General features: G+C 40.3%; 1 protein-coding gene across 5 annotated transcripts in view; it reads left to right on the plus strand.

Annotated features, from left to right (window-relative positions):
- Window positions 1-1187: 1187 nt before the first annotated feature.
- RBBP8 (RB binding protein 8, endonuclease) overlaps window positions 1188-26370 on the plus strand; it is a 42214-nt gene continuing 17031 nt past the window's right edge. The window contains exons 1-10 of one of the 5 annotated variants that reach the window (XM_033155028.1): window positions 1188-1427; window positions 7112-7335; window positions 12778-12820; window positions 18345-18440; window positions 19518-19630; window positions 21290-21365; window positions 22481-22632; window positions 23366-23473; window positions 24468-24556; window positions 25383-25462. In XM_033155028.1, the coding sequence (XP_033010919.1) occupies window positions 7224-7335; window positions 12778-12820; window positions 18345-18440; window positions 19518-19630; window positions 21290-21365; window positions 22481-22632; window positions 23366-23473; window positions 24468-24556; window positions 25383-25462 (869 nt within the window). In that variant the 5' untranslated portion in view covers window positions 1188-1427; window positions 7112-7223. Of the gene's footprint in view, window positions 1428-4940; window positions 5089-5670; window positions 5733-7111; window positions 7336-12777; window positions 12821-18344; window positions 18441-19517; window positions 19631-21289; window positions 21366-22480; window positions 22633-23365; window positions 23474-24467; window positions 24557-25382; window positions 25463-26370 lie in introns of those variants that run through there. The other 4 variants (XM_033155027.1, XM_033155030.1, XM_033155031.1 and 1 more) reach the window with 4 other exon arrangements.

Below are 26370 nucleotides of genomic sequence, written 5' to 3' on the forward strand. Positions count from 1 at the left end.
TACCATCTTGTCCTTTACCTCAGACAGCAAAATGTCTTGGGCCAACTTTGGTATGCTAGGAAAGATTTTGCCCATGCAAGACCAAGGTCTGGTTTCTTCAGGGAAGACATCTGGATACTATTTAACAATCAACTACAGTATATTACTGTAGTTGCTCAGTGAATTAGTAGTCTGAAAAGGCCTTGTGTAACAATAAAACATTCTAGGAATCACTGGAAATCATGCTGTCACTGTGAAAAATGCTGATTATACAGATCAATAAGAACATAGGATTTGGTTAGAGTCCGGTTCTTTACTAACCATGAGTTAAAGGGAATTTCTCTAAGGCCATAAACCATATAAAGTGTAACTGTATTATAATGCTATGGACATTCTAATTGTCACACACCTGTTTATTTTTATCTGAAATATTTTCATTATTTTATTTCTTATTTTTTTATTTCTGAAAAGAATAAACAAAAGTGTAAAAGTATAACTGCTTTTAAAACCTTCAATAGGCTGTAGCAGGTTAGGAATTAGGAATATCTCACTGTCAGCAAATGATGTTTCAACAGATTTTGTTACGGCGTTTTACTTGTTTAAACACATATCTCTTCTGACCTGCCTCTCCTGCACACACCTTCTGTACCTACGAAACACAACTCCAAAAAGGACCCTGGTGTTGTGCTACCTACACTTTAATCACATGTATAACTCCTCTTCCACTACTTAATGGAGTATTCTCTACCCAGAACTAAAAAAGAGTTTTGTATTGAGTCCTAGATGTTGTTTTGACCATTTATAATGTTTAAATCTCATTTAATTAGGGGAAAAACAATTTTTATGGTTTGTTTCAAAGTGCATACTTTCCTATCTTCCCGTTCATAAATGAAACACCAATCTATCAACCACTTCATCTAGATATGTGATAATGAAGACTTTGCAACAATAGGATATTGCTGTATTTGATACGGATACAGCACTCCCCAACCCTTTGGTAAATTGTTTTGCTGGAGGCTACAACATTCTAAGTTGGGAGTTGGTGGAGGCGTGAATAATTCACCACTTATGAAGCTTCAGAGTTAAGTTGAGCCGCAGCATGTTGAGCTGCCCTTTGATGCACACTGGCTGAACAGGTTTCTGTTCTACCAAGGAACTGGTTTGACAGGCCTGTTATGCCAACAAATTCTGGTATGATTCCATGTCCCAGAGAATGCAGAAACCTGCCCAGCCAGTTAAATGAAAGACATATTAGGTTATCCATTGCACATTGTATATATCTTAGGTGCAGCAGAACTTCTCTCAGCATTCTGCACTGTGGTCCACAGTGGCTCTCTCATCCTACATGTGCTTGATGTTTATAAGCTCAGGGAAAGGGTAACAATAAATAATCACCACTCCTGATCAAAAGCAGAGTCACATTAACCTTTCACAGTCACCACCAAAAGGTAAGTTTTTAAAATCTCCCTTTATTATGCATTTTGTGTAGTCCTGTCACATAATTTTAATTTTCTTATGCAGTGTAGATGTGTATTTTATTTATTTCTTTTTTTTAAAAGTATTTCTGTTTTGCAGAATCATATATGGCTACTGGTGACATCATTTTGCAGTTCCTTTTAGTGATTCTTCATTAAGTAGGCATAGTTAGAACTCTAGGTTAGTGCACGAAACAGAAGTGGGGGGAAAGGCCTAAATAATAGTGTTGCCACTGACCTGCTACATAAATTATGGCAAATCTCTTATTTTCCTGTCTTAACTTCTGTGTGCAGAATATGTGGTAAACACAATAATCTAACAATGTAAATATGATACAGTAAATGCTATGCATATGCTAAAATTGTATTTTACTTTCCACTGCCAACCCCCTAAATAATTTAATGTTTTTAGCACATAAAATGATCTTGCCAAAGTTTGATACGGCATAGCCATAATTTATATGCTGCATATTAAAAGGTCAATTCTTCATTTGCTTTAAATAGCATATAGAAGAGGCCATCCAAAATTAGAAGGATTACCAAAATTGCAGACCCACCTTTATGATCTGTTTAAAACCAATGGATATAGATCTCAGTATATTCCCAGGTACAATGTCAAATAAGAATTAGACTTTGAAAACAAAGGCTATAGAATCTGGTAACTGATTAACTTACTGAACCTAAGTACTGTACTGGCTGAGCTGAATAGAAAGGAATGAAGACAGGTTTTGTCATGCCTGTTGGGACAAAATAACTTTTGTTTAAAGTAAATGTGACTCTTGCTATCCCCCTTTTAACTGGATTTTAAAAGAATAGAAAATCCTCTAGTTGTTTCTTTTCTCAAGAAAGCTTGGTTTAAATAGGAATTTTTACAAAATAAATAGGATTTTTTCTAATGACAAGGCAAGTAAAAAGTAAAATATTGGTACCTGGTAGGCTATGTTTTAAAGGACGGTACTTTAACAGCTCAGTGCATTATGTGAGATCTAGCATAATCTCACAAAGGAAGTATCAGCTTGGTGTGTGCATATCCAAGTTGATGAACAGTTATCTTTGTTATTTCTTGGAAGAATGCCAGGTGTCTATAACAACTGATATAAAACTGAATGGCAGACTTAACAGGCCTTTAAGTGTACAAAGCACAGTTAGATAGTATCACTATAATGTTTGAAAAAATATGTTCTCATCAGTATAAAACTAATGAGTTGTATCCAACAAACTCAGAGTAAGACCCCCTGAAACTTCAGTCCTTTCTTAGAATTTAAGTGAATGGTTTCATTGGGTCTTCCTGAATATGACTTTAATTGGCTATAACAAGTAATTTTTCTACTAAATTTGTCTTATTCATAATTAATTTTAGCTGGATTGGAGCCTAAGAACTGTAAAAGGAAACTTGCAGATTTGGGCAGTTTACTTGTTTCACACATTCAGATTTTGAGATTTCATTTTAAAAAAACTCTCTATACTATGAGTTTTAAAAATTAATGTATATTTTGGAAAGTAGAACATGTTTGTATATATTCCAAATGGTTGCAATCCACAGTTATTAGTACCCAGGTTTCCTACGGCATAGGAAAAGTTCACAACAGAGGGAAGGATCCTGAGCCCATATTACCCTGCTCTTATATTGGTCCACTGTGCTGGCTTGAGTCAAGTCCTTCAGCATGTGGGAGTAAGACTCAGTGCTCAGGGCTACATGCTTTCTGTTTGCCATGAATCTATTTAACATGCAATAAAGCCTTGTCTATTATCTACACTTAATAGTTCTTCATATAAAAGTACTGTATGACAAAGTAATGGAACTTTGTAGGCAAAGCACATTTGGGGTACCACCAGTAAACGGCAGCAAATTACCAGTTAACTAATTTATTGTGTGTTTTATAGCTATGTTTTTAAAATGAGCTTGTGTGTGTGTTCTTATTTGCTGTTTTGCAAAACTTAAAAGATTTTTTTAAAAAAGAAAATGGATTTTGTGTATGTAAAGGCTATACACATAACAAATAGTTTGGATTTTCTGCCTCAAATCCCAGATTTCAGCTGAAAGTTGTTTTCAGCATTTCAGCTGTCATGCATAGATAGATAGATAGATGTTTATTCGGCATTTGCGCCCATCTACTGTCATGCAAAAATCCATGCTATCAGCTTTGAGTAATTACCAGTAACATGCCTTTTATATAATGGGGAGAGGAGCTGCTCCCCAGACTGCATGGCAGATCAGTTTTTCATTTCAGTAGATTATGGATTGTTGTTTCTGTGGCATGAGGGAAAGGGCTGAACGCTGTTCAAAGAAGAAAGTTAGAAATCCGTCTGGGAACATAAACAATCATGGTTTCACCTGAAGGATGTTTTTCAATATTGACTTATAACTGTATCTTCCTCATAGAAACAAGTGAAATACTTTGGCATGCAGCTCCGCTGTAAAGCAGCAACATGTCCACATTTATTATAAAATATGCTTTCTGCATGAACTGATACAAAAATAATTTAAACCAAAAACTGAGAACCACAACATAAAGCTTTTTAAAAAGCCTTCTGCTAAAATAATATTCACTTAAAGGTAAAGGGACCCCTGACCATTAGGTCCAGCCGCAGACGACTCTGGGGTTGCAACGCTCATCTCGCTTTATTGGCCGAGGGAGTCGGCATACAGCTTCCAGGTCATGTGGCCAGCATGACTAAGCCGCTTTTGGCGAACCAGAGCAGAGCATGGAAACACTGTTTACCTTCCTGCCGGAGCAGTACCTATTTATCTACTTGCACTTTGACGTGCTTTTGAATGGCTAGGTTGGCAGGAGCAGGGACCGAGCAACGGGCGCTCACCCCGTTGTGGGGATTCAAACTGCCAACCTTCTGATCGGCAAGCCCTAGGCTCTGTGGTTTAGACTGTTTCTAATAAACAGTAATGAATAAATTATGGCATTTGTTCTATTTGAAGCACCCAGTTTGCAAAATACTGACAGTATTTTAATTTGGCAAAAATGTTCAATAAAAAGAAGTGCAGATGATTTAAGTTGCTTTGGGACTCCTAGTTGCTGGGTTCTCTCCTACCCACCCCCCGTCGTTGCTTCTCTACCAGGGCAAACACTACTCTAGACAAGTGGACCTGCTGCCTTAAGTAGGGAAGGGCGGTTAACTCTTGTGGCAAAGCATCCGCCGGGAGTGCAGAAGCCCCCAGCTTCAAACCCCGAGACATATCGCCTGCCTGAAACCCTGAGAACCGCTGCTGCCAGTCAGTGCAGGCCACGCTGAGCTAGATGGACCTGCGCGGGGGGTAGGTTGGTCCAGAGCTTCCTGCGCTACTTCAGATGGTCCGCCAGCAAATAGCCCACCAGGAAAGAAGCAGGAAGAGGGGATTATTCTCTGGCAAGGGGGGAAGGAAATCCCCCTCAGAGGCGGAGAGCAGGAGAGAGTCGCCAGCGCAGCCTCCGGCCACCAGGGGCAGCTCCGTCCCGCCAAAAGCAACCTCGGCCAAGCCGCTAGCTCTCCGGTCACAGACGCCGGGGGGGAAACAAACAGAAAACGAAGCTCTTTCCTCGTCGGTCGGAAGGCGGGCGCGACAGCCAAAGTATGATCCCTCCGACTTTCCGTTTCTCTTTCCCGCCGCTTGCCTCCAGCGACCGAGCAGCTGCCTCAGGTAACAACAAGAGCGCGCCCGGCTGAGGCGGAGCTCCCTCCCGGCCGCTTGACTTTCCCTCGCGGCGCCTCTTTCTTTCCGACTCTGGTTGTAAAACCCCTCTTCCTCCACGGCCCGAAGCCGGCCGGCCGCATTCATCCGCCGCCCTGTTTCCCTCCGCAGCCACAGGGAGCCAACCAAAGCCGACCTCAGCCGGGAGCAGGAACAAGGAACTCCACCCACCCCCCCACCCCATAAACTGGTCCGACTCCGGTTTTGAGGCTGGACCAACAGCCTTCCGCGATTGTTGCGAGCGGGGGGAGGGGGTGGAGAGGCCACCTTGCGCGTGAGCTGGGGAAAAAAGAGGACCCTCCTCTTCCCCTTCCTATCACCCTTTTGAAAAAGCCGCTCTTTTCAAACTCCGAAGGAGCGCGCGCTGTGCCTTCCGGGGGCGTGTCCGCGTGTCACGTGGAGGCTTTGTTTTTGTTTCCCCCTCTCTTCTTTCCTCCAGTCGGTAGCCGGCTAAGAGTTTCAGGTTAGGCTACGAGTTGAATAACTTTCCTTACTTTATGGCTCGTTCGAGGTTTGCCTCTTGCAATGCTACTAAAGCTGCAAAACTACCCATAGCTTTCTGGGGTGTGTTGAAGGCACAGGAGCTGTGTGAGGTAGATATGGGGCGGGGGCGAGGGGAGTTTATTTATTTATTTATTTATTTATTTATTTTACTCTTTAACTGCCAGGTGTGGAGAATACAGGAAGATTTTTTTAAGCTCAACTGTGATCTCTTTAACTTCAAATCGTGTGCTCTGAAATGGAGGCGGAGGGGGGGACTCTTGCACTGAAATGATTGTCTGTAAAAGCAGGAGCGTTGGAAACTCCAATTGTTCTAGGCAGTGTTTTTTTTTCTGGGGGTACCCCGGGGTACGCCAACCCCTAAACATTTTGTGAATCTATGTTTGGCCTCATTGAGGGGCAGTATTTCAATATGAGTAGGAAAATGAGAGTATCCCTAAACTTTTAAAGAAAAAAATACTGGTTCTAGGCGCATTTTTGTGACTTGGAATTTCATTAGTGCAAGCAGTTTCTGAGCTCTCGGTGCAGTAGTGCACCTACTGGTGAACATCTGGATTATTCCTAAAATATCAGTAAAATGTACTCTTAGAACTTTAAAATAAATGTTCTTAGTCTTGGTCTTTACTTCCACAGACAAATGGCATAAGTGAGGCATGTTCACCAGTGAGGGGATGTACTCATCTCCAACTCAGTCTCTGAACAGTATGAATTGGTACTTATAGAAGGGAATTGCATGTCATGTATTGGAAACAGTCTTCCAGTTACCTTGAAATACATTGTACTGCACTTATTAACAGATGGGTGACTGTGCTATTCTGTTCCAGCAAAAGCAACAAGAACCATTGTGGCACCTTAAAGATGAACACATTTATTATGGCATAAGCTTTTATGGACTAGTGTCCATTCCATGCATCTGTTGAAGTCTTATGCCTCAGTGATTGTATTAGTTTTTTAAAGTCCCACAAGACTGTTGTTGTTACTTGTACCTGATGCCCTGGGCATTAGGCTACAGGTTCCAGAGGAAGCAAGTTAGTTCAAGGTCACTTAGCCTAAGCTAATTACTATTGAGGCTATGCAAGGGTATCATCATCATCACCATTCAATTCATTTATGTACTGCTTTTCAGCCCAAAGGCCCCCGCAGCATATTAAAGCAAGCTATGCAGTAGAATACAGGAACATGCCATAAAGCAAACTATGCAGTAGAATACAGTAGCATGCCATAAATCAATCAGCAAGTAAAACAATACAAGGCAATAAAATTGTAGCATAAAGACAAAAGAAAGACTTCCTGAACTAGAAGATTAAAGGATGCTGTTACCAAACGCGCATACCTATATGTAAGAATAATACATCCCCGTATTGCTTCCCCTGCTGGAAGAAAAGGAGCTTAAGGGAACAAGAAAGCAACCATGTGTTTTCCCAATTGTTGCAAGTCAAACACTGTAAATGTTTTCAACCTGTCATTGCAGGCATCTAATTTTCTTTTTAAAATAAATCAGCGGTGTGATGTAAAACTAAAAGAGTGGCAAACAGCAAGAACTGCATAAAGACAAGTGAAACACTCAAAACAGAAAACACAAGATGAGCACCTCTGGAGGAACTTGTGGAAGTCCAAACTCCACAGAACCTGCTCCTGATTACTTCAAGGAATTATGGTCCAAATTGAAGGAGTGCCATGATAAAGAAGTAAAAGGTAATATTATGGTTGCTGATCTATAATAGGCCAGTGTGTTTACCAAATAAATACATCATAATTAGCTCTTGGTCAGCTGGTATTTGTGCCTTGTTCAGAAAACATTTGGTGAAAACAGCAAGATGTTAATCATGTGGTGGGTGGGGTGTGTATGATAATCCAGGTGAATGTGGGCTGATGTTGAGTTGATATTGTTTGACTAGACCTGATCTTTTCAATGTTCAGTTGCTTAAGCAGAATGTTTTGTACCTAGACATATTGAAGTTTTGAACACTGGCAATTGAATAATCTTAAAATAAGATTATCTGAAGAAGTGTGCATGCACACGAAAGCTCATACCAATAACAAACTTAGTTGCTCTCTTAAGGTGCTACTGGAAGGATTTATTTTATTTTTTGCTTAAAATAAGATTTTCTGGTTTACCATTCTTTCTCCTGCTGGATTTTTTACAATGAACTGTGAAACAGAGTTAATATTTTGCAGAGTGCTGATGTAGTTTCCAGTCTAAATCCTCACCAGAGTACGGTATCTATGATGTAGAAATTGAGCAAGGTGTATGGTGTACATGATAAGTATTTTCTAGCTGTTCTTGGAATGTAGAAGGGACAATGAAACCACAAGAGATTCTTACGGAGACTGATGGAGCTAATCATGCAGAACAAATTATGCATTTCAAGTGAGAACTTAGTCCCTTTCAATTGGACATAGATTCTTGTGTCTTATAAGATTTCAGCCCCCATCTCATAACATCTTACGCACTTGCACACATGCCAGAAGTAGCAGCTATGAGTCTTCATGCATTTGCATTCTATATGCAGACAGAATCATGCAACTCATTCCCAGGAATGCCAGCAATATTAACAGGCAACATCAGAGTGGTTGTTGTTGTTGTTGTTGTTGTTGTTGTTACAGTTAATTTATTAATTGCCTTCCAAACTGCCGTCTCAAGGCAGTTTACTCATAAGATAATTGAAAACGGGTAAAACAACAAATATATTTAAAGGGCAGGAAGAAAACCAACAGCTGATTTCACCTAGCAAACTAGCCTAGTGGTACCTCGGTCTACAAACAGTCCTGTTAACGAACTATTCGGGCAACGAACTCCACAAAACTGGAATTAGGTGTTCCGGTTAGCGAACTTTGCCTCGGAAGACGAACGGAAGCCGAATGGTGGAAGGGCACCAGCAGCGGGAGGCCTCAGTAGGGAAAGTGCGCCTAGGTTTAAGAACGCTTTGGTTTAAGAACGGACTTCTGGAACGAATTAAGTTCGTAAACTGAGGTACCACTGTATTGGGGAACAGATACATCCAAATAACAGGCTGTGTTTTCCCTGTTGCAGAAAACCCTGTCCAAGCTACTAGGGATACCAACAATAGTAGCAGGCCTGATTAAAATCCAAGAGAGAAAGTGGCATCTGGGAATGTTGCATATAGAATAATTAAAACAGCCCAGGTTAATGCATTCAACAATACAGTGGACGCTCGGGTTACGAACGTGATCTGTGCGGGAGGCACGTTCGCAACCTGCAGTGTTCGCAACACGTAGCGCTGCATCTGTGCACGCGCAGGTTGCAATTTGGCACTTCTGTGCATGTGCGAGCGCTGAAACCCGGAAATAACCTGTTCCGTTACTTCCGGGTTCAGCGCAGTGCGCAACCCAAAATCGCGCAACCTGAAGCGGCCATAACCCGAGGTATGACTGTATAGCAGAAGTCTACACTGCCTTGCTGCAGTTACCCCCACCCTCTCACTTGGATTAAGGGATCCTGATAAGAGATGGGGTGTGCGAGGCATAGTAATTTCTTCAATATATTTTACCTTCTATAGGCCACAAATCATTTACTGAACTTACTAGGTTTATTACCTTTAATCCTTTTGGCTCGGTTCATTCTTCAGCTGAGTTTTTACAGTGGGTGGAATGTCGTCAGTGAGGCACATGCTGAGACATCATCAACTCAGGATTTTGCAATCTAAGGAGTGCCTGTATGTCATGAAGCTGAATAACAGAAAACTTAAGTTAAAAAAAAATCTGTCTAATGTTCTTTTGGAGTTTGGAATAATAAAAACTTAGGGATGACCTTTCAAAAATACATAGGCCTGTATATTCTTGGAAATAGGTCCCCCTGAAATAAATGACACTGAATAAATCTAGTTAGATTGACTATGGGTGTGTCAGTGCAGCCTTGCCATAAGGCAGATTTTTTCATGCCTAAACCTTTGTTTCTGCGTTCTACACAATGATTAGTAAAGTTAGATGCTGTATGAGTACATCAAAGACATGCCTGAAGGATAGTTAATTTTTGCAAAAGGTGGGGTACCTCCTATAGAACTGGGTACAGTGATATTTAAGACACATCAAACACAGACTTGCCTGGACTTTGCTTGTTTCTGAAGTCTATAAATATGAATTAAAGCTGACTCATGAATTTTGAATTCTAAATGTCAGCAAAATTGACACTAACCAGAGAACTAAGTGCCTTATGCTTACACTGGTTGTACTGTGTCATTTTGTTGTTTTTCCATGTTCAGACTTCATCCTTGTGCTACCAAGGAAGCAATCAAATGATAATGTTATGTTTCTTCTAATTTTTAACAACATGTTTTGGAGGAAAATACTACACTTGCATACTACACTTAGTGCTGACTGCCTAGGCTTCAAACGCAACCTTCATTTTATGTCACAACTTTTCTCTCTGCTTTGGTTCATGGCTTAAATTAGACAAATTCATTGTTGCATAATGATGAACTCACCAGCCTGATTATCAGAATAAAAACACAGGATATTAACATGGTTATGAAAAACTTTCCCAGACGTTATGCTAAGGATGGAACTACAGTGGTACCTCAGTTTTCAAACATAATCTATTCTGGAAGACCGAGTTCCGAAATGTTCAAAAACCGAAATTCAATAGTTGACAGTTAGGCTTCAGGGTCTTGCACTCAGCGGAAGCCACGTTTCCTGTTTGACTTCCAAGGCGCATTCAAAAACTGAAGCATTTACTTCTGAGTTTACGGCGTTCGAGTTCCGAAACTTTTGTCAACGGAGACGTTTGAAAACCGAGATACCACTGTATATACAGTGGTACCCCGGGTTGCGTACATAATTGGTCCCAGGTTACAGTTCGTAACCTGAAAAGTACACAACCCAAACAAGCGCACGAAAAACCCGGAAGTAGTGGTTTGCGCATGCGTGAACTGCGCAGAACGCTTTTGCGCGTTGCGCGTGCTGCAGGTTGCGCTTCTGGATTACCGGAGTTCGTAACCCAAAAAGTACGTAACCCAGAGCGTACGTAACCCCAGGTATGACTGTATTATGTTAGTGTATGGGAGGATTTTTTAGGGCAGAGTTTATAGGAGGAGGTGGCAAACCTTTCCCTTGTAATATATCCCAGTGGCTTTTCCCCACATTCCACACATGCATCCAACTCTGAAACTTGAAATAAATCAAATTGGGTGACGGTGTGGGTGTGAAGTACTGGGAAGAGGGTTGTGGATGAGAATCAGTGGATGAGCATGGATAAGACACCTCACCACTCACCCTCCAGTTTCCCCCACAAATGTCCAAACATTGCTGTTGAACAGCAAACACTCATTTGGGAAATGCATGTAATGTGTAGTTCCACCCTTTGCAAAATTTCATAGGTTATAATTCAGTTTAATCTAACCTAAATGAAAATTGTGTGTGCAGCGAGCTGGCAGATATAAGTACCGGTAAGTGGTAAATCTTATTTTTGCCACGCGTTCAGTGGGTTTTGCTCTGTGCTCTCTGCAGGGGCTAGCAAGCCTCTGTGCTGCTGGAGGCGGCGGCGGCACAGAGGCAGGGCAGGGCAGGGTGGGGGGGGCCGGCCAAAGTGTCACCCCCTCCCCTGGAACTCGGGGCGGCCCGCCCCCCCACCCTCCCTTGCTACGCCCCTGGCTCTCTGTGTGTCATACGTTTTCTTGGAAGACACAAGGGCAACTCTGTTAAGGTAAGTTTACTTACTTTTTAAAAATCTCATTAGGACTAATCTTTAAGCACAAATACTACATCTTTGATGGGTTATGAGACAGTCTGTTTTACTGAAGGAGAACAGTGGAGAGAAAAAATAAATGTTCTAGTGATCTGCAAAGCAAACATAATTTTTCAGAATTTATACAACAGACTTCATACCTGAATTCTAATTTATTGATTTAGGATGGCTCCAGAAAGTTTTTTGAAATATAATTCCTGAATTCAAGTGAAGTAGTATTATTATAGTTTTGCCTTCGTAGTATAGCTTATTCAGTAGCAACTGAGGCTGCTAGTGTTAAAATAACAAAAACAGTCTACCTGTCCTTACAGGAGCCTCATTGTTGTGTAGTCTCATTCCTTCTGATGGGTGTGGAGAAGGATTAAAGCAGAGCACTTTATTAGGGGTCTTAATTCCAGATATCTAATTGTCTTGCCAAACTGCAGCCACATTTTAAGAAAAACTCTTTCCTAACTGATCTACATGATCAAGCATAGTTTAGTGCTTAAAGAGACAAGAGCCCTCTTTTCCTGTCTTCCCTTAATTTTTCTTTTGAAGTCATTTTCATGCATTTTCTATTTTGTCTTTCTTCTGTAATGGAGCATGGCATTAATGTGTGGCATGACTTGCTTTCAAAACAGAAGCATGAGCGCTGATGAATTTGATTTTTAAAAAGCAATCAGTAATCACCATATTGAATAGTGTAGTTTAAGATACCGTACTCTGCAATGAACTGGATTTTTTTCATTATTTCTTCCAGCTATGGTTCAGGAATGTCACAGCCTTGATTACCGGGATTAATAAATTTCGGCCAGCCTTAGTAACTAGCAAAAAAAAGTGCCCAGAACCCAAGGGGAGCTGGTGAAACAGAAGAGTGAAATTGTTCTTGCATTCATGTTGCACTAATTCTCTTTTCCATCTGGAGTGCTGGCAACTTCTTAGCTAGATTTCTATAATATGCTTTTTTCAGGGCTACCCTTGGAGAAAGCATCCTAGGAACCATTGGTTCATTACCTTCATTTGAGAACTGAAGTAACTGAAAAACAAACTATAAATTCTGAAATAACTTGTTCAAAACAATAACCCTATAATTTAGCCCCAAATTTATGCATTTGTTGGTAGTTTCTACATATAAAGACATTATTCTTCATTAATTTGTATATGGAAGTTCAAAATACAGTGGTACCTTGGGTTAAGAACTTAATTCGTTCTGGAGGTCCATTCTTAACCTGAAACTGTCCTTGACCTGAAGCACCACTTTAGCTAATGGGACCTTCCGCTGCCGCTGCGCCGCCAGAGCACAATTTCTGTTCTTATCCCAAAGCAAAGTTCTTAACCTGAAGCGTTATTTCTGGGTTAGCGGAGTCTGTAACCTGAAGCATCTGTAACCTGAAGCGTCTGTAACCTGAGGTACCACTGTATAAATTATTGCTTTTCTGTTTCTCTTTCTTTAGGATTACTGGCAAAGATCACCAAGCTGAAAACAGAAAGGTGTTTGTAAGTATCTCCACATATGCTATAATTCTTAATTTGATGGAAATAGTTGCATTTACTAACTGGTCTGCAGAGGCTGGTTTTTCAGACAGAGCACACTATCTCCTTTTCTAGGAATTATAAAGCAAAAGGTTAAGGACAATATTGCAAGGATTGTAATAGAGGCAACATTTCTTATGTTTAGCAATCAAGTACATTAAAACTGCAGTACTATGCACACTTTCTTTGGAACAAGTCTCATGGAACGTGGTTGAATTTACTTGTCAATTCAACAAGTCTTACTGAAGCAGAACCAGCATGATTTCTGCAAGAGTAAGATCCTGTCTCACTAACCTTGTAGAATATCAGCAAGGATGTAGATACAGGTATACTTTTAAAATGCCTTTGATAAAGTCACTTGTCAAAGCCTTGAATAAGCTTTGGAGTTAATGGAGAGGTCCATTTATGGATCAGTAATTGGTTAAGCAGCAGAAAGCAGAGAATAGGAATAAATAGTTCTCCAACTGAAAGATGTAGAAAATAACCTCTTAATGGATCATTATTGAGACTAATGTTTAACTTTTTAAAAACTTTTTTATTAATGATCCAGAGTTAGTGGTGAGCAGTAAGGTAGCCATGTTTGCTGGTGATAGCAAATTGTCAAGATTTTTGAAATAAAAAGGGATTGTGAATGTGAGGGCTATCCAATCTGGGTGAATAGGCAGTAATATGGCAAGTTCAATTTTATGTAAAGTGATGCACATGGGGCCAAACAATTCTAATTTCACAAATACACTAATGGGGCCTGAACTGGCAGTGACTTAGTAGGAATGATACCCAAGGTCATAGTAGATAGCTTGATGAAGGTGTTGACCCACTGTGTGGCTGTTGTAAAAAAGAATGTTATTAGGAAGGAATTGAAAACCTGTCAGTATCAGAATACCATTAATACAAATTTATGGCGATACCACACTTGGAATATTGCAAACGGCTCTGGTTGCTTCCCCTTGAAAATGTTACTGTTGAGCTGAAAAGGATTCGGGAAAGGGCAATCAAAATGATCAAGGGGCTGGAACAGCTTCCCTATGAGCAAAGGTTGTAACCTTTTGGGCTCTTTAGTGTAGGAAAAAAGTGTGTAAGCAGAGACAGGATAGAAGTGGGCAAGAATTAAGCAAGTGTGGAGAAAGTAGATAGGGAAGGTTTTTTTTCTCCCCACCTCTCATAATACTAAATCCCTGGGTCATCCAATGGAAGATTCAGGACAGACAAAAGGAAGTACTTATTCACACAGCACATAGTTGTGGAGGCTGTGTTTAGCCTTCAGTGTTGGGCTGCAGTGTGCCCTTGAATGCCAGTGGCTAAGAATCACAAGTGAGGAGAGTATCATTGTACTCAGGCCCTGCATTCAAGCTTCCCTGTGACAACAGAATGCTGGATTAGATGGGCCTTTGGCCTAATCCCACAGGGCTCTTCTTATGTTTCTAAGTAACTTGCATAGGATAAAGTTGTTAATGTTGGGGAGGATACATCTGCTAAGTTCATTTCAGCCTGTACAAAATTTCCAAAAACATTTTTGTACTCCAACTACAATTTCAACTTTGGTGTAGCGTGATTGTGTTTGGAATAATATTGTCATGTATATCTCCTTGTTAAAAAGTTTCCATCCTCAGCTCAGAGTTGGTGGAAGATGGGTATTATTGATGACTTTCTCTTGAGATTTAATACATACCAAGCTAAATGACTTAATTATTACTTGCTGGAATCATCCTACAAGTAGAGCATTGTAGATATAACAGTCTTCTATAGGAGTTCTTGTTCTCCCCAACTCTTTCTGAATACCTGAGGTTTAATATTTCAGCACTGATAACCAGCCAGACAATGAGCTCCTTATGCTGCACTCTGGTTCAGCGGTGAGGCTAATGGTCTTGGAAATGCAGGGTCAGGGACCACTCATTAGGAAGGCTATTTTCATACCCGAAGAGCCTGTCAGTTTTGTCAAGCAGCATCATGACCATCATGCACTATTTTCTCTTTCTTTTTACACTTTTTGCTCTGTTCTTAGAATGTGAGTGTACTTATAACCAAGCGATCCTACCCATGCTTCACTCATAGTAAATACTGTGTTCAGTGACATATATTTCCTAGCAAGTGACTTGATTACAACTGAGTAGCCTGAACATGTTTACTCAGAAGTAAGTCTCAATGAGTTTAATCCAATTTGCTCTCAGGTAAGTTTGCTTAGAAATTCTGCTTTAATGTAATATAACTGCTGCTTAGCTTTAGAATAAATTCTAGCTTTGGACTAAAATTGGAAGCTTTTTGAGCCACAGGTGGGACTTTTATGCATGATTAGAGGATTGCATTCAATTGCCTAGGCTACCATGTTGTGCATTTCTTACGCTGTCTTAGGTGGCTACTTTCTTTACTGGCACAATCACTATGCCTATAACAGGCATTCAAATTTTGTGTGTGAGAAACTCAAGCTGGAAAACCTATTTAGTGTTTGTTGCTATGCATACTTAACTGGAAGCAACCCCCTTTTGGATATAGTGAGAATTTCCTCTTGGTGAACACACATAGGATAGCAGGATAGCACTGTTGTTTAAAGTACTGTCAGTACAGTATCGCTGTAAGGTTCCCTTTGTTTCATGTGAGTAAGAAATACTGGTTTGCCTAATGCCACCCAGTAGCTGTTCATAGCTGAGCTGCAAGCTTAAGTCCCTAAGATATAGCAGCTTCTAAAGCAAGTCTGGAAAACTACTACACACTCCAGTCAGTTTTGAATAGAAGTGTTTATATTTGGTGTCTTTTTTTCTCAAAGCTTGACTGCCAGCATTTAAAAAGAGGTGCCACATCAGTTGTTGCTACTGTTAATATGGCTTTCATGTTATCCTCACATAATTGCAGTTATTGTTAGTAAAAATCCTTCTTGCATTAGTTAAATTGTGTTTGTTTTTTTGCCACTGACTAAATCTAACAAAAACCAGCCCTGAACTGCTTGAGTTGCAGAGAGCTAAATGGTGTGCACATGGGGATTGTACGTTTCCCACCTGCACACCCATTTGTTATTAGATGTGGACCTTCCATCCCACCCGTTTTCTAAGATCAGGCCAGTACCATGTGTAAGTGTGCAGTGCTGCCACCACTGCATTCAATTTAGGCTCCTTCAGAAAGACAATATATACATAAATTGAATAACTAAAACAAATAATAGTTTGGCCAGACCAGGGGTCTGCAACCTTTAAGACAAAAAGAGCCACTTGGACCCATTTCCGAAGGAAAAAAACAACTGGGAGCCGCAAAACCATTGCGACATTTAAAACAAATATAAGACTGCATATATTGTTTCTTACCTTAATGCAATAATAATAAATAACGTATAGGAGCCAATGCAAAGTATAATTAGTAAAAACAACAAGAATAAGTTCTTACTTTTTTGCATTGACTCCTGCGTATATATATACAGTATTAGTAGTGGTAATAAAGTAGTAGGAGCCAAGGCAAAGCATAGGGAAAACCCTTATTATTATTATTATTAGGAGCCAATGCAAAGAATAGAAAAGGAAGTATTATATTTTTTTAATTATTATTATTATTATTATTATGAGTCAATGCAAAGCACAGGAAAGTCTCGTATTATATTAAATATAATATATTAGATATTATATTAAACGACATTAAATCTTATTTTGTGCACATGCCATTGCACAGAATGGAAGATAAAATTTAAAAATGCTCAATATGCAGGAGCGAGTGCGAAGGAGGGGGGGAACCTAGCTTTATCATCTTGGAAAGATGGGCGGCTTTCCTCCTGGAGCGTTTTGAGAAAGTTAAAGGAGAGGAAGAAACCACGTTGCTCTTGGCGGCAGCGGCGGCAACAGCAAGCAGGCCTGGAGGTTGGCTTAGTAACCAGAGAGCGGCAGACCTGCCAGGGCCACAGAACGGGGCGGGACAGGAGGGAGAGAGAGAGCGGGAGACGGGACCCCATCGAGCTTGTGTCAGCAGCTTCCCCGAGGGGCGTGAGTGGCTGAGAGGCGGGCAGGGGAGGCTGCTTTGCGGCTGGCTACAATGGTTACAGCCCCGGAGAGGCAGCGTTAGGGATGCGCGCGCAGGCAGGCACAGCGACACAACAAGCGTGCATGCACTCCGGGAGCAGCCGCTTCGGCTGGTATCGGGAGGAGGAGGAGGAGGGCGCAGGCAGGTGCCGAATAAAGATCCCAAGCTCGCCTTGCCTTGCCTTGCCCTGCCCTGCCCGCTTGCTCGGGCTCTGGCACCGCGGCTAACTTGCATGCTCGGCCAGGGAAACTTTGCGCCCTGAGCTGCGTCCTCTTTCACCATACAAACAAGCCGGAAGGGGGTGGGGGAGAGAGAGATGGGGGGCTCGGGGCGTTCAAAATAGCAGCCCAGGAGGAGATGCTGCCGACGCCGAAGCCCCGATCCATCTGCTCCCAGTCTCTGGGCTCCTTTGCAGGTTCCAGTTAGCGCCATCGTGGGGGAGGAGAGAGGGCATTGAAAGGGGGCATGCCGGAGCCGCGGCAAAGGTGTAAAAGAGCCGCATGCGGCTCCGGAGCCGCGGGTTGCAGACCCCTGGGCCAGACTATTACAGTCATACCTTGGAAGTCGAACGGAATCCATTCCGGAAGTCGGTTCGACTTCCAAAGCGCGGCTTCTGATTGGCTGCAGGCAGCTCCTGCAGCCAATCGGAGGTCACAGAAGCCCCGTCGGACGTTCGGCTTCCAAAAATAGTTCGCAAACCGGAACAGTCACTTCTGGGTTTGCGGCATTCAGGAGCCAAAACGTTCTGAAACTAAGCTGTTCGACTTTCAAGGTACGACTATATTTGTTTATCTTATTCCACCTTGTTCTCCCTGCTCCATAAACCAATATGGGACATAACTACCACACATTAGATTAAATGTGTAGTGTGCAGCATCAATCTTTCTTCTTCTTTATTTTTAATGTTGAGCATAAGGGACTCTGATTTTCACTGAGACCATGGGAGTGTCTTTTCTGAGGGTCATTTCCATGTTGCAGGGGGTTCATGGGTATTGCAGCTAAGGGGAAGAAATTGTTAAACCTCCCCATATATTGCTTTTTTAAAAGAAAAAAATTGTGAGCATCCCATCCATGCATGTAGAACAACTTCGCCATTCTGATTCATTAAGGTTTCACAACTGTATGCTCTTACCTGAGAGTAAGCTCCACTGAACACACTGGGACTTGTGAGAAAACCTGCATAGGCTTGCACTGTAATTTGGTTATCTATTCTCATTTAAATAATTCCCTGCAGCCCATTCTAATGCAAAGTTTTCCTTGACGGAAAACATATGAGTAGAATAGCTATAATTTTGTTGTACAATGCTACCACTTCCCTCTTCCATCAAGCACCATGTGAATAATGTGCTTTGTACTGCAGATGAGTCATTTTATTAGTCTGGTTAGCACAGTTTTCTTACTTTGTTAACTTTGAGTTAATATGATTTCTGCTTAATGAAAATACATCTATCACATATACAGTTGCTGTAAATGAATTTCCATTTACATTTAGGGATGCAGAAAGACTCGAAGAGTTTTACACCAAAAACCAGCAGCTTAGAGAGCAACAAAAATCATTGCATGAAACAATTACAGTTTTAGAAGATCGGTAAGTAGAAATTACCTTATTTTGATGGTAAGATTTATCCATAATTTTTCTTTTCTTGAAAGCCCTGCCAATTAGATTATTGTTTGCTGCTTGTATATAAAACTGAGTAGTAAATAGCTTACTAAATGGAAGAGGTGATAATGGATGACCTCTCTCACTATTTTAAATTTTAAAATCAAAGCCTTTTGATTTGTATTGGACAACTTTTTTCAAGGACGTGGAAGTTCATTCAGTGCTATGAAGCATGTAACCTTGTATGGTGTGTGTGTAAAGAAATAAGTTCAAATAGATGTGTTCTAACTTGATCATCCAAAGCAATTTTGTTGTTCTACAGGTAGGAAAGATTTAGGAGTTGAAGGAAGGTCTTTGATAGTAAAATTAGAATTGTGCTTCTGATTGCCATGTATCAAAAATGTGTTTCATATTAATAATAATAATAAGAATGGTTGATAGCCAAGATTTTAAAATTCTAGATCATCTGTACCACACTTCAGGTTGTAATCCTAAACACACTTAGGTAAAGGGACCCCGGACCATTAGGTCCAGTCGCGGACGACTCTGGGGTTGCGGCGCTCATCTCACTCTATAGGCCAAGAGAGTCGGCGTTTGTCTACAGACAGCTTCCGGGTCATGTGGCCAGCATGACTTAAGTTGCTTCTGGCGAACCAGAGCAGCACACGGAAACACTGTTTACCTTCCCGCTATAGTGGCACCTATTTATCTACTTGCACTTCGTGCTTTCAAACTGCTAGGTTGGCAGGAGCCAGGGACCGAGCAACGGATTCGAACTGCCGACCTACTGATCGGCAAGCCCTAGGCTCTGTGGTTTAACCCACAGCGCCACCCGCATCCCTTCCTAAACACACTTACTAAGGAATAATTTCCACTGGATATTTATGGCCTCTTGTGCAGTGGTTCCCAATTAAGTAAATATTTTGGGGCCCCTGTTTTTCAAAAACTAAGCCATGGACTTCCTACTTTTGAAATTTTGATAGATCAGTGGTATGCCCTGAGTTATCTAGTACTTAAAAAGTTATTATGCTTATCTAACATATCTTTATCTTCTAATTTCTATAGGTTAAGAGCAGGATTATGTGATCGTTGTGCAGTAACTGAAGAGCATATGAAGAAAAAACAGCAGGAATTTGAAAATATTCGGCAACAGAACCTCAAGCTGATTACAGAACTGAGTGAGTTTTATCTTCCTTGAGTCATTTCATAATACAGTATTGTGACCTCTTTACATGTGTTACTACACTCTTTTGAGTAATTACACTCAGTAATGGTCAGTTTTTCTATATTTTCTATATTTAGATACTAAGAAGTTGTCCACAGAAAATACTCATTATGTCTGATGGAACATTCATTCCCCAAAATTTAGCCTCTTAAATTTTGGAATGTCTTAAGAAAACACTATTTGCTTTCAAAAAAATTAATATAATAAGATAAAAATAAGATAAAATATGGAGAAGTGCTTTTTTCCTATGTTTTTAAAAAGTCAGAAACTACCACAAGCAGAATTTGGCTGGGATTGAGTTGTAGCCCAATAACATTTCACTTGGGCTTGACTTTTTGGATAAGACATGTCCTGCCAAGCTATGGTTTGTTTTTACATCCAAACCTATGGAAGCTTACAAACCATGGTTAGGGAAGGTACCACCAAATCAAGGTGTCAAATCACAGTTTGAAGATAATTTGCAAAACACAGCTTGTACCAATTGTTGTCTGCCATAGCATCCGAATTCAGAAACCAGCGACAGACCATCATCTCAACAGAAGCAGAGCAGCACCACAGAGTTAGGAATTGCTCTGCCTCAAGAAGCTGCTGCACTATAGAAATCAGAGCGAATCATAGTTCTGAGCAGATAGAAAATAATAGGAGACAAATAGTTCTAAATTATTATTTACTGTATGTTTGACAGCTCAAACGGCATTGTGGATAAGCACAAACTGTGGTTTGCTATGGTGTATGAATTGAGCCAGAGTCTGTTTATTGCTATAGATCCCTAAAGATTCCATCCCAAACCCAGATTATATTTGGCTTATGACTAGCTTGCAGGGTAGAGGGGAAGGAGCCGAACCTTTTCTGTGTTTGACTTGACTCGCTTGGTCTCCTGGAGGTGTTTGCTGTGCTAGCACAATTATACAATGTTTCTGCTTATACAATTGTTATGTTGATTGTTTGAGGAGTGGAGGGTGTTGATGTATTTTCCTCCCATTAATCAGGTACTGTTGGATTCAATGACATTTTGTAATGTCACCACTTTCCCTTTAATGAGATTGTGTTGTTTTGCTTATAGACAAATGGAGAACTCTTCTACATCTTAGGTTCAGGGGCCTTTCTAAAAGGAATCAAAGTTCCTGGATATAAACTATTACTTGACTTTCTTGTGAAGGGAGTGCAACTCACAAATGCCCACTAATTTGGATAGAATCATGACTTTGGTCAAGGATAGGATAGGAATAAAGGCACATCTTTGCAAACATCACACAAGACAGTGGGACCAGTATGTTTTTTAAAATGTCCTTTCCTTTACATCACCAGTCTTATTTATTTCTATGAAGCAATATTCTCATGTGATGAAAAAGTCAATTAGTAAGTAATTAGTTGCTGGATTTTACAGTTAATCAGTGTGATATAATTAAGTTACAAATTGCATTTATAACATTCTGTTAGTGACTTGGCTGGAACTCCTTATTTAGATTGAAAACAACATGTCTTGGAGTACAAGTTCATGCAAGTGAGTTTTTTAGTCATCTAACGGATTTCCTAAGAAGACTGATGAAGAATTAAAACACAACTGGAAATTCCCATGTTATTTCATTTTTTTTTTTTTTGCATATTACAGTGAATGAAAGAAACAATTTACAGGATGAAAATAAAAAGATTTCTGAACAGCTTCAGAAGATGCAAGAGAAGATAGAGTACGTATAAATCCTGTTTGTACCTATGCAAATAGATGTAGGGAAAGGTTTGTCCAGGAAGTGATGGATAATGATGATAACCAAACCACAATAAAGATAAACCCTGTCCCATCTCAGTGTAACACCCTCCCTTTCCTGAGAGGGAAAGAGTTGCTCATGGAGTGCTGAAAAGTTGAATACCAGAGTAGCTCCACATCCCAGCACTTTACAAGAAATGTATCCTACTGTCTTCTAGTTGAGGGAGGTAAGGAGGCAGTGTATCTCATGCCATGCTGCTAGGTTTTGGAGCAGATGGAAACAGTGAAAGAGAGACTTAGTGTTTCTGCTACTCCAGGACAATATAAGAGTCTCTTCTACCTCTGTACTTTGTCCTCCAATGCCTGTAGATGACTGGTGGGGGGGGGGGGTCATAGCAGAAGAAGTGATCTCTGGCAACTACGAAATATGCTTGGCTGGTAAGCCAAACCAGAACTTGTGAAAGGTTTGGTAAATGAGCCTGTTGTCATTTCCAGCTATTCCTTTATAGTGCCACTGACTCCCTGATCTTTTGTTTATAATTTATGTTTTCACTGCCAGTGTCTCAGCCACTTACTTTAGTTTCAACCTGCCAAGACAGTCTTTGTTTTGTCCACCACTTGCCTTTTTATTAGCACCTTCTGCCAGATTCCCTCCTTCTAATCCAGACATAGGCAAACTCTGGCCCTCCAGATGTTGGGACTATAATTCCCATCATCCCTGACCACTGGTCCTGTTAGCTAGGGATGATGGGAATTGTAGTCCCAAACATCTGGAGGGCTGGAGTTTGCCTATGCCTGTTCTAAGTGGCAGTGCCACTCTTTTTCCAGAATTTAAAAGGACTATTTATGCCTTCTCTAAGGCTACATTCCCAGATTCAGGTAGGTAGCCGTATTGGTCTGAGCAGTCGAAATAAATTTAAAAATTGTCCAGTAGTACCTTAGAGACCAACTACGTTTATTCTGGGTATAAGATTTCATGTGCATGCACACTTCTTCAGATACCAATTCCCAGTGACCCTTAATGCACTCTTGACAGATCAACCCTTTCTGTTTTTTGTAGTATTTAGGTTTCACATTAATTTTGTTTGTTTTTCTTAGGGAACAAGAGCAATACATGGAAGAGTTTGTTCCAGATTCACCTGTTCAGTCACTTTCAATGGTTAATCAACTGCACCGAAAACGGGAAAATAGACATGTCCAGTACATAGAACAAAAGGGTCCAGATTTGGAACAGACAGGAAGACCTCATAGTATGCTTTTTCAAAATCTATTTCCCTGCTAAAAATGTTAAGAATAATTACAGTTTGAAGGAGGTCCCCTTTATACAATATAAAAATATACAGTTCCAAATCCTTCCATCCTTTTAGGAAATGGTTCTTAATTTTTGGTTACAGGTGGGTAGCCGTGTTGGTCTGCCATAGTCAAAACAAAATCGAAAATTCTTTCTAGTAGCACCTTAGAGACCAACTGAGTTTGTTCCTGGTATGAGCTTTCGTGTGCATGCACACTTCTTCAGATACACAGTGTATCTGAAGAAGTGTGCATGCACACGAAAGCTCATACCAGGAACAAACTCAGTTGGTCTCTAAGGTGCTACTAGAAAGAATTTTCGATTTTGTTTTAATTTTTGGTAGCAGTGCTTCTTTACTAACTGTCTCAGACTACCACCTAGTGGACAACAAAAGTATTTCCATCCTGTCATACCCACAAACAGAGAGCCAGTTATTTTAGAGTTTCCATAACAAGGAACAGTCTTAACTCCCAGTTGTCAGAGGGGGAAACTGTGTGAGTGGAGCTGCTCCTGAGCTGGGCATTGTTGCTCACTCTGTTTCTGGATCTGAATGTGGGGGCAGCTCTTGATCAAGCACAAGGCAGAGAACCACCATTGATACCAAAGACGAATTGCTGTAGGATGTCATAAATAAACTTCATTTTAAAAAGATGCTGTATCTGATTATAACCTTTATTTTTCTCTTTTTTTAGAGCTTGGGAAGACCCCTCTTTCATCCACCCAAAGGGATGTCTGTCCTGAAGAAGTATTGGTGGCTGATACCTGTGACCCACAGCTCTCCCCAGTATCACGTAAATTTAGCAAGTTTTGCCATTATATATTTAAATTAGTGATAGTGGAAAGGAGTACAGTCAGTTTTCCTTGGTATTCACTCGGTATTATTGACGATTTTACTGCTTAAGAGATTTTTTAAAAAATAATAATTAAGCAGTTTATAAATATTTTAAATAAATGAAGCTTTTAGTGGAGATCTTTATCCAAGGTCATATCTGTATTTGATCTCAATTTTGTTCTGTTTTGTTTTTGCATATGGAATTGTTTAATTGTTGATGTTTGATGCTTTGAGGTATTTTATGGGGAGAGATTCATGAATGGAATTGAATAAATAAAAAAACCCTCAGTGTGAAAAGTGTTCTGTACGGTCCTTTGCTCTGCTTATTCTTCGTTAGAGGGGACATATGACCCAGGACTAGCAGCCCTTTCAGGTATCCTGGAGATTGCCCATTTGCCTGGGCATTTTGCCAACTCTTATGAGGAAACAATTCACCCTCCAAAGCTATAGGGAAGTGTTGAATAGAAACCAGGAACCTCAAGAGACGGCTACTGCAAACTTGCATATTATTAAATACTATATGTTCCTCTAAATTGTTTCTTAACTTGAGCATTCGAGAAATAGGTTTAAAATTAAAAATCAAGGATTCAGAAATGTTCTACTGAATTAATTGCCTTGGAAGAAATCATACTTATATTATTGCACAATTCTCAATTTATGGACCTCTTTTTTAAACCTAATCCTATCTGTACTAGCAAAAGTGGAATACAGTGGTACCTCGGGTTAAGAACTTCATTCGTTCTGGAGGTCCGTTCTTAACCTGAAACTGTTCTTAACCTGAGGTACCACTTTAGCTAATGGGGACTCCTGCTGCCGCTGCGCGATTTCTGTTCTCATCCTGAAGCAAAGTTCTTAACCCGAGGTACTATTTCTGGGTTAGCGGAGTCTGTAACCTGAAGCATCTGTAACCCGAGGTAACACTGTATGTTTTGAGTTACTGATTTCTTCTTTCATCTGTACAGATGAGAAAATAGCAGGAGAGCGCACTGCTACAAGATCACCATTTACCTTGGCAGTAGTTATTGCAGAAACACTTGGACTTGATGAGCCTGTGAGTCCTGTTTTCATGATCTGCCACAAAAATCTAGTTGGGAAATAAACTCTCATAGGGAAAAACAATTTTTCTTTTGCTTATTTTGTCTCAAGATTTGGCAAAAAGTACTACCAACCAATTGCTAATGACAGCGGATGAGACAATCGACTGTATAAATCACTGTGTAATCATTGTTGTCCATTTATTGTGTCAAAAACTAAATGAAAATGAAAATTACAGTTCATTTTGTAATTTTTCATTACTGGGAATTAATGTTGGTTTTCAAAAACGTATGCCTCACTTGTATACTTATTATGTCTTTGGAGGCTGAACATTTTTATTTTATTTTTTGCATGGCAAATTGGAAAATAAATTGCATGAAGGTGGTATAGAACCATATCTTTTAGAATTGCTACTCATATTTCTTGGTTGGTGAAATATAGCGCAATCATTGCAGTGATTTGATTTAATGGGATCCCTTTGCTATAGCTTCAGAACATAATTGGTTAAATAAAATTATATCAGATAAGCTGAGTGCAATCACACTAATCCAGCTCAAGGAACTATACTCAAAGAAGCAGGCTTTTCTGAGCATATCCAGAATTTGACAGATAACTACATGCACAACCAGGTGCTTCTTTCTCAATTTCCTCTTCCATTCAGCAAATCCGGGGTTTGCATACAGACCTGCCTCTACTTTTTCTTCAAGCTGATTGTTCTGTCAACATAGGCCTGGCTAATCCATTGCCATGAAATTAAATATGAATGTGTGCATTTTGAGCTTCTTAAAAAAATGTGCCATACCAGAAGTTGCAAAATGTAAAGTGGTGTTATTATTTCATAGGAACCTCGGAATAAAGCACAGGGAGATTTCAGACAACAGTTGGTTCATGCGTTTCCTAAAAGTAATGGTGACAACTTGGAGTAAGTCTTAGAATTTTCTTAAAAAAAAATAATAATGATGAAGATTTTACATATGAAGCTAAATGGACTTTCATAGAATAAATTTTGGTAGAAATATTTTTATAGTAATATATTATAACATATTTAATATACCGTATTTTTCATTCCATAAGATGCACTTTTTCCTCCTAAAAAGTAAGGGGAAATGTCTGTGCGTCTTATGGAGCAAATGCATGGTCCCTGGAGCTGAATTGCCTAGGGGCCAAAAGCAGATTGTGCTCTTTTTTTTTACAAAGAGAGAAGGGGGTGTTGAAAGGAAGCCACTGAACAGCTGTTCAGCAAGTGATCAGGAAAGAGATAAGGCTCCCTTTCCAGCCCCACCCCCTTGCCCAGGCCTCCATTGTTGAATGCAGAGGGAGGCTGTTTGTTTCCCCAGCAACATGTGACTGGCTGATTAGATTATCTGTCTGGAAACTAGAAGTGGCAGTAGGACTAGAAGCTGCAGAACAGTGAGTTGAACCCCATAAAAACGGGGCTTTTCCTCTTTGAAAAAGAAGCTGCACCACTTTCAGCTGATCCTCAAAAAAACAGGGCTTTTCCCTTTGCAAAAAATCTGCACCACTTTCAGCTGATCCTAAAAAAAACAGGGCTTTTCCCTTTGCAAAAAAAAAAAGCTGCACCACTTTGAGCTGATCCTCAAAAAAACAGGGCTTTCCCCCTTTCCTCCTCTAAAAACTAGGTGCGTCTTATGGAGTGAAAAATATGGTAATAATGAAGAAAACTTACCACATTTTAGTTCAAAAATAGCATACTTAGATTTTCTGACAATATCAGAATTTTTAATACAGTGGTACCTTGGGTTACGAACTTAATTCATTCTGGAGGTCCGTTCTTAACCCAAAACCGTTCTTAACCTGAGGCGCGCTTTC

This window comes from Lacerta agilis, chromosome 7 (genome assembly GCF_009819535.1).
Source record: "Lacerta agilis isolate rLacAgi1 chromosome 7, rLacAgi1.pri, whole genome shotgun sequence".
NCBI classification, from domain to species: Eukaryota; Metazoa; Chordata; class Lepidosauria; order Squamata; family Lacertidae; genus Lacerta; species Lacerta agilis.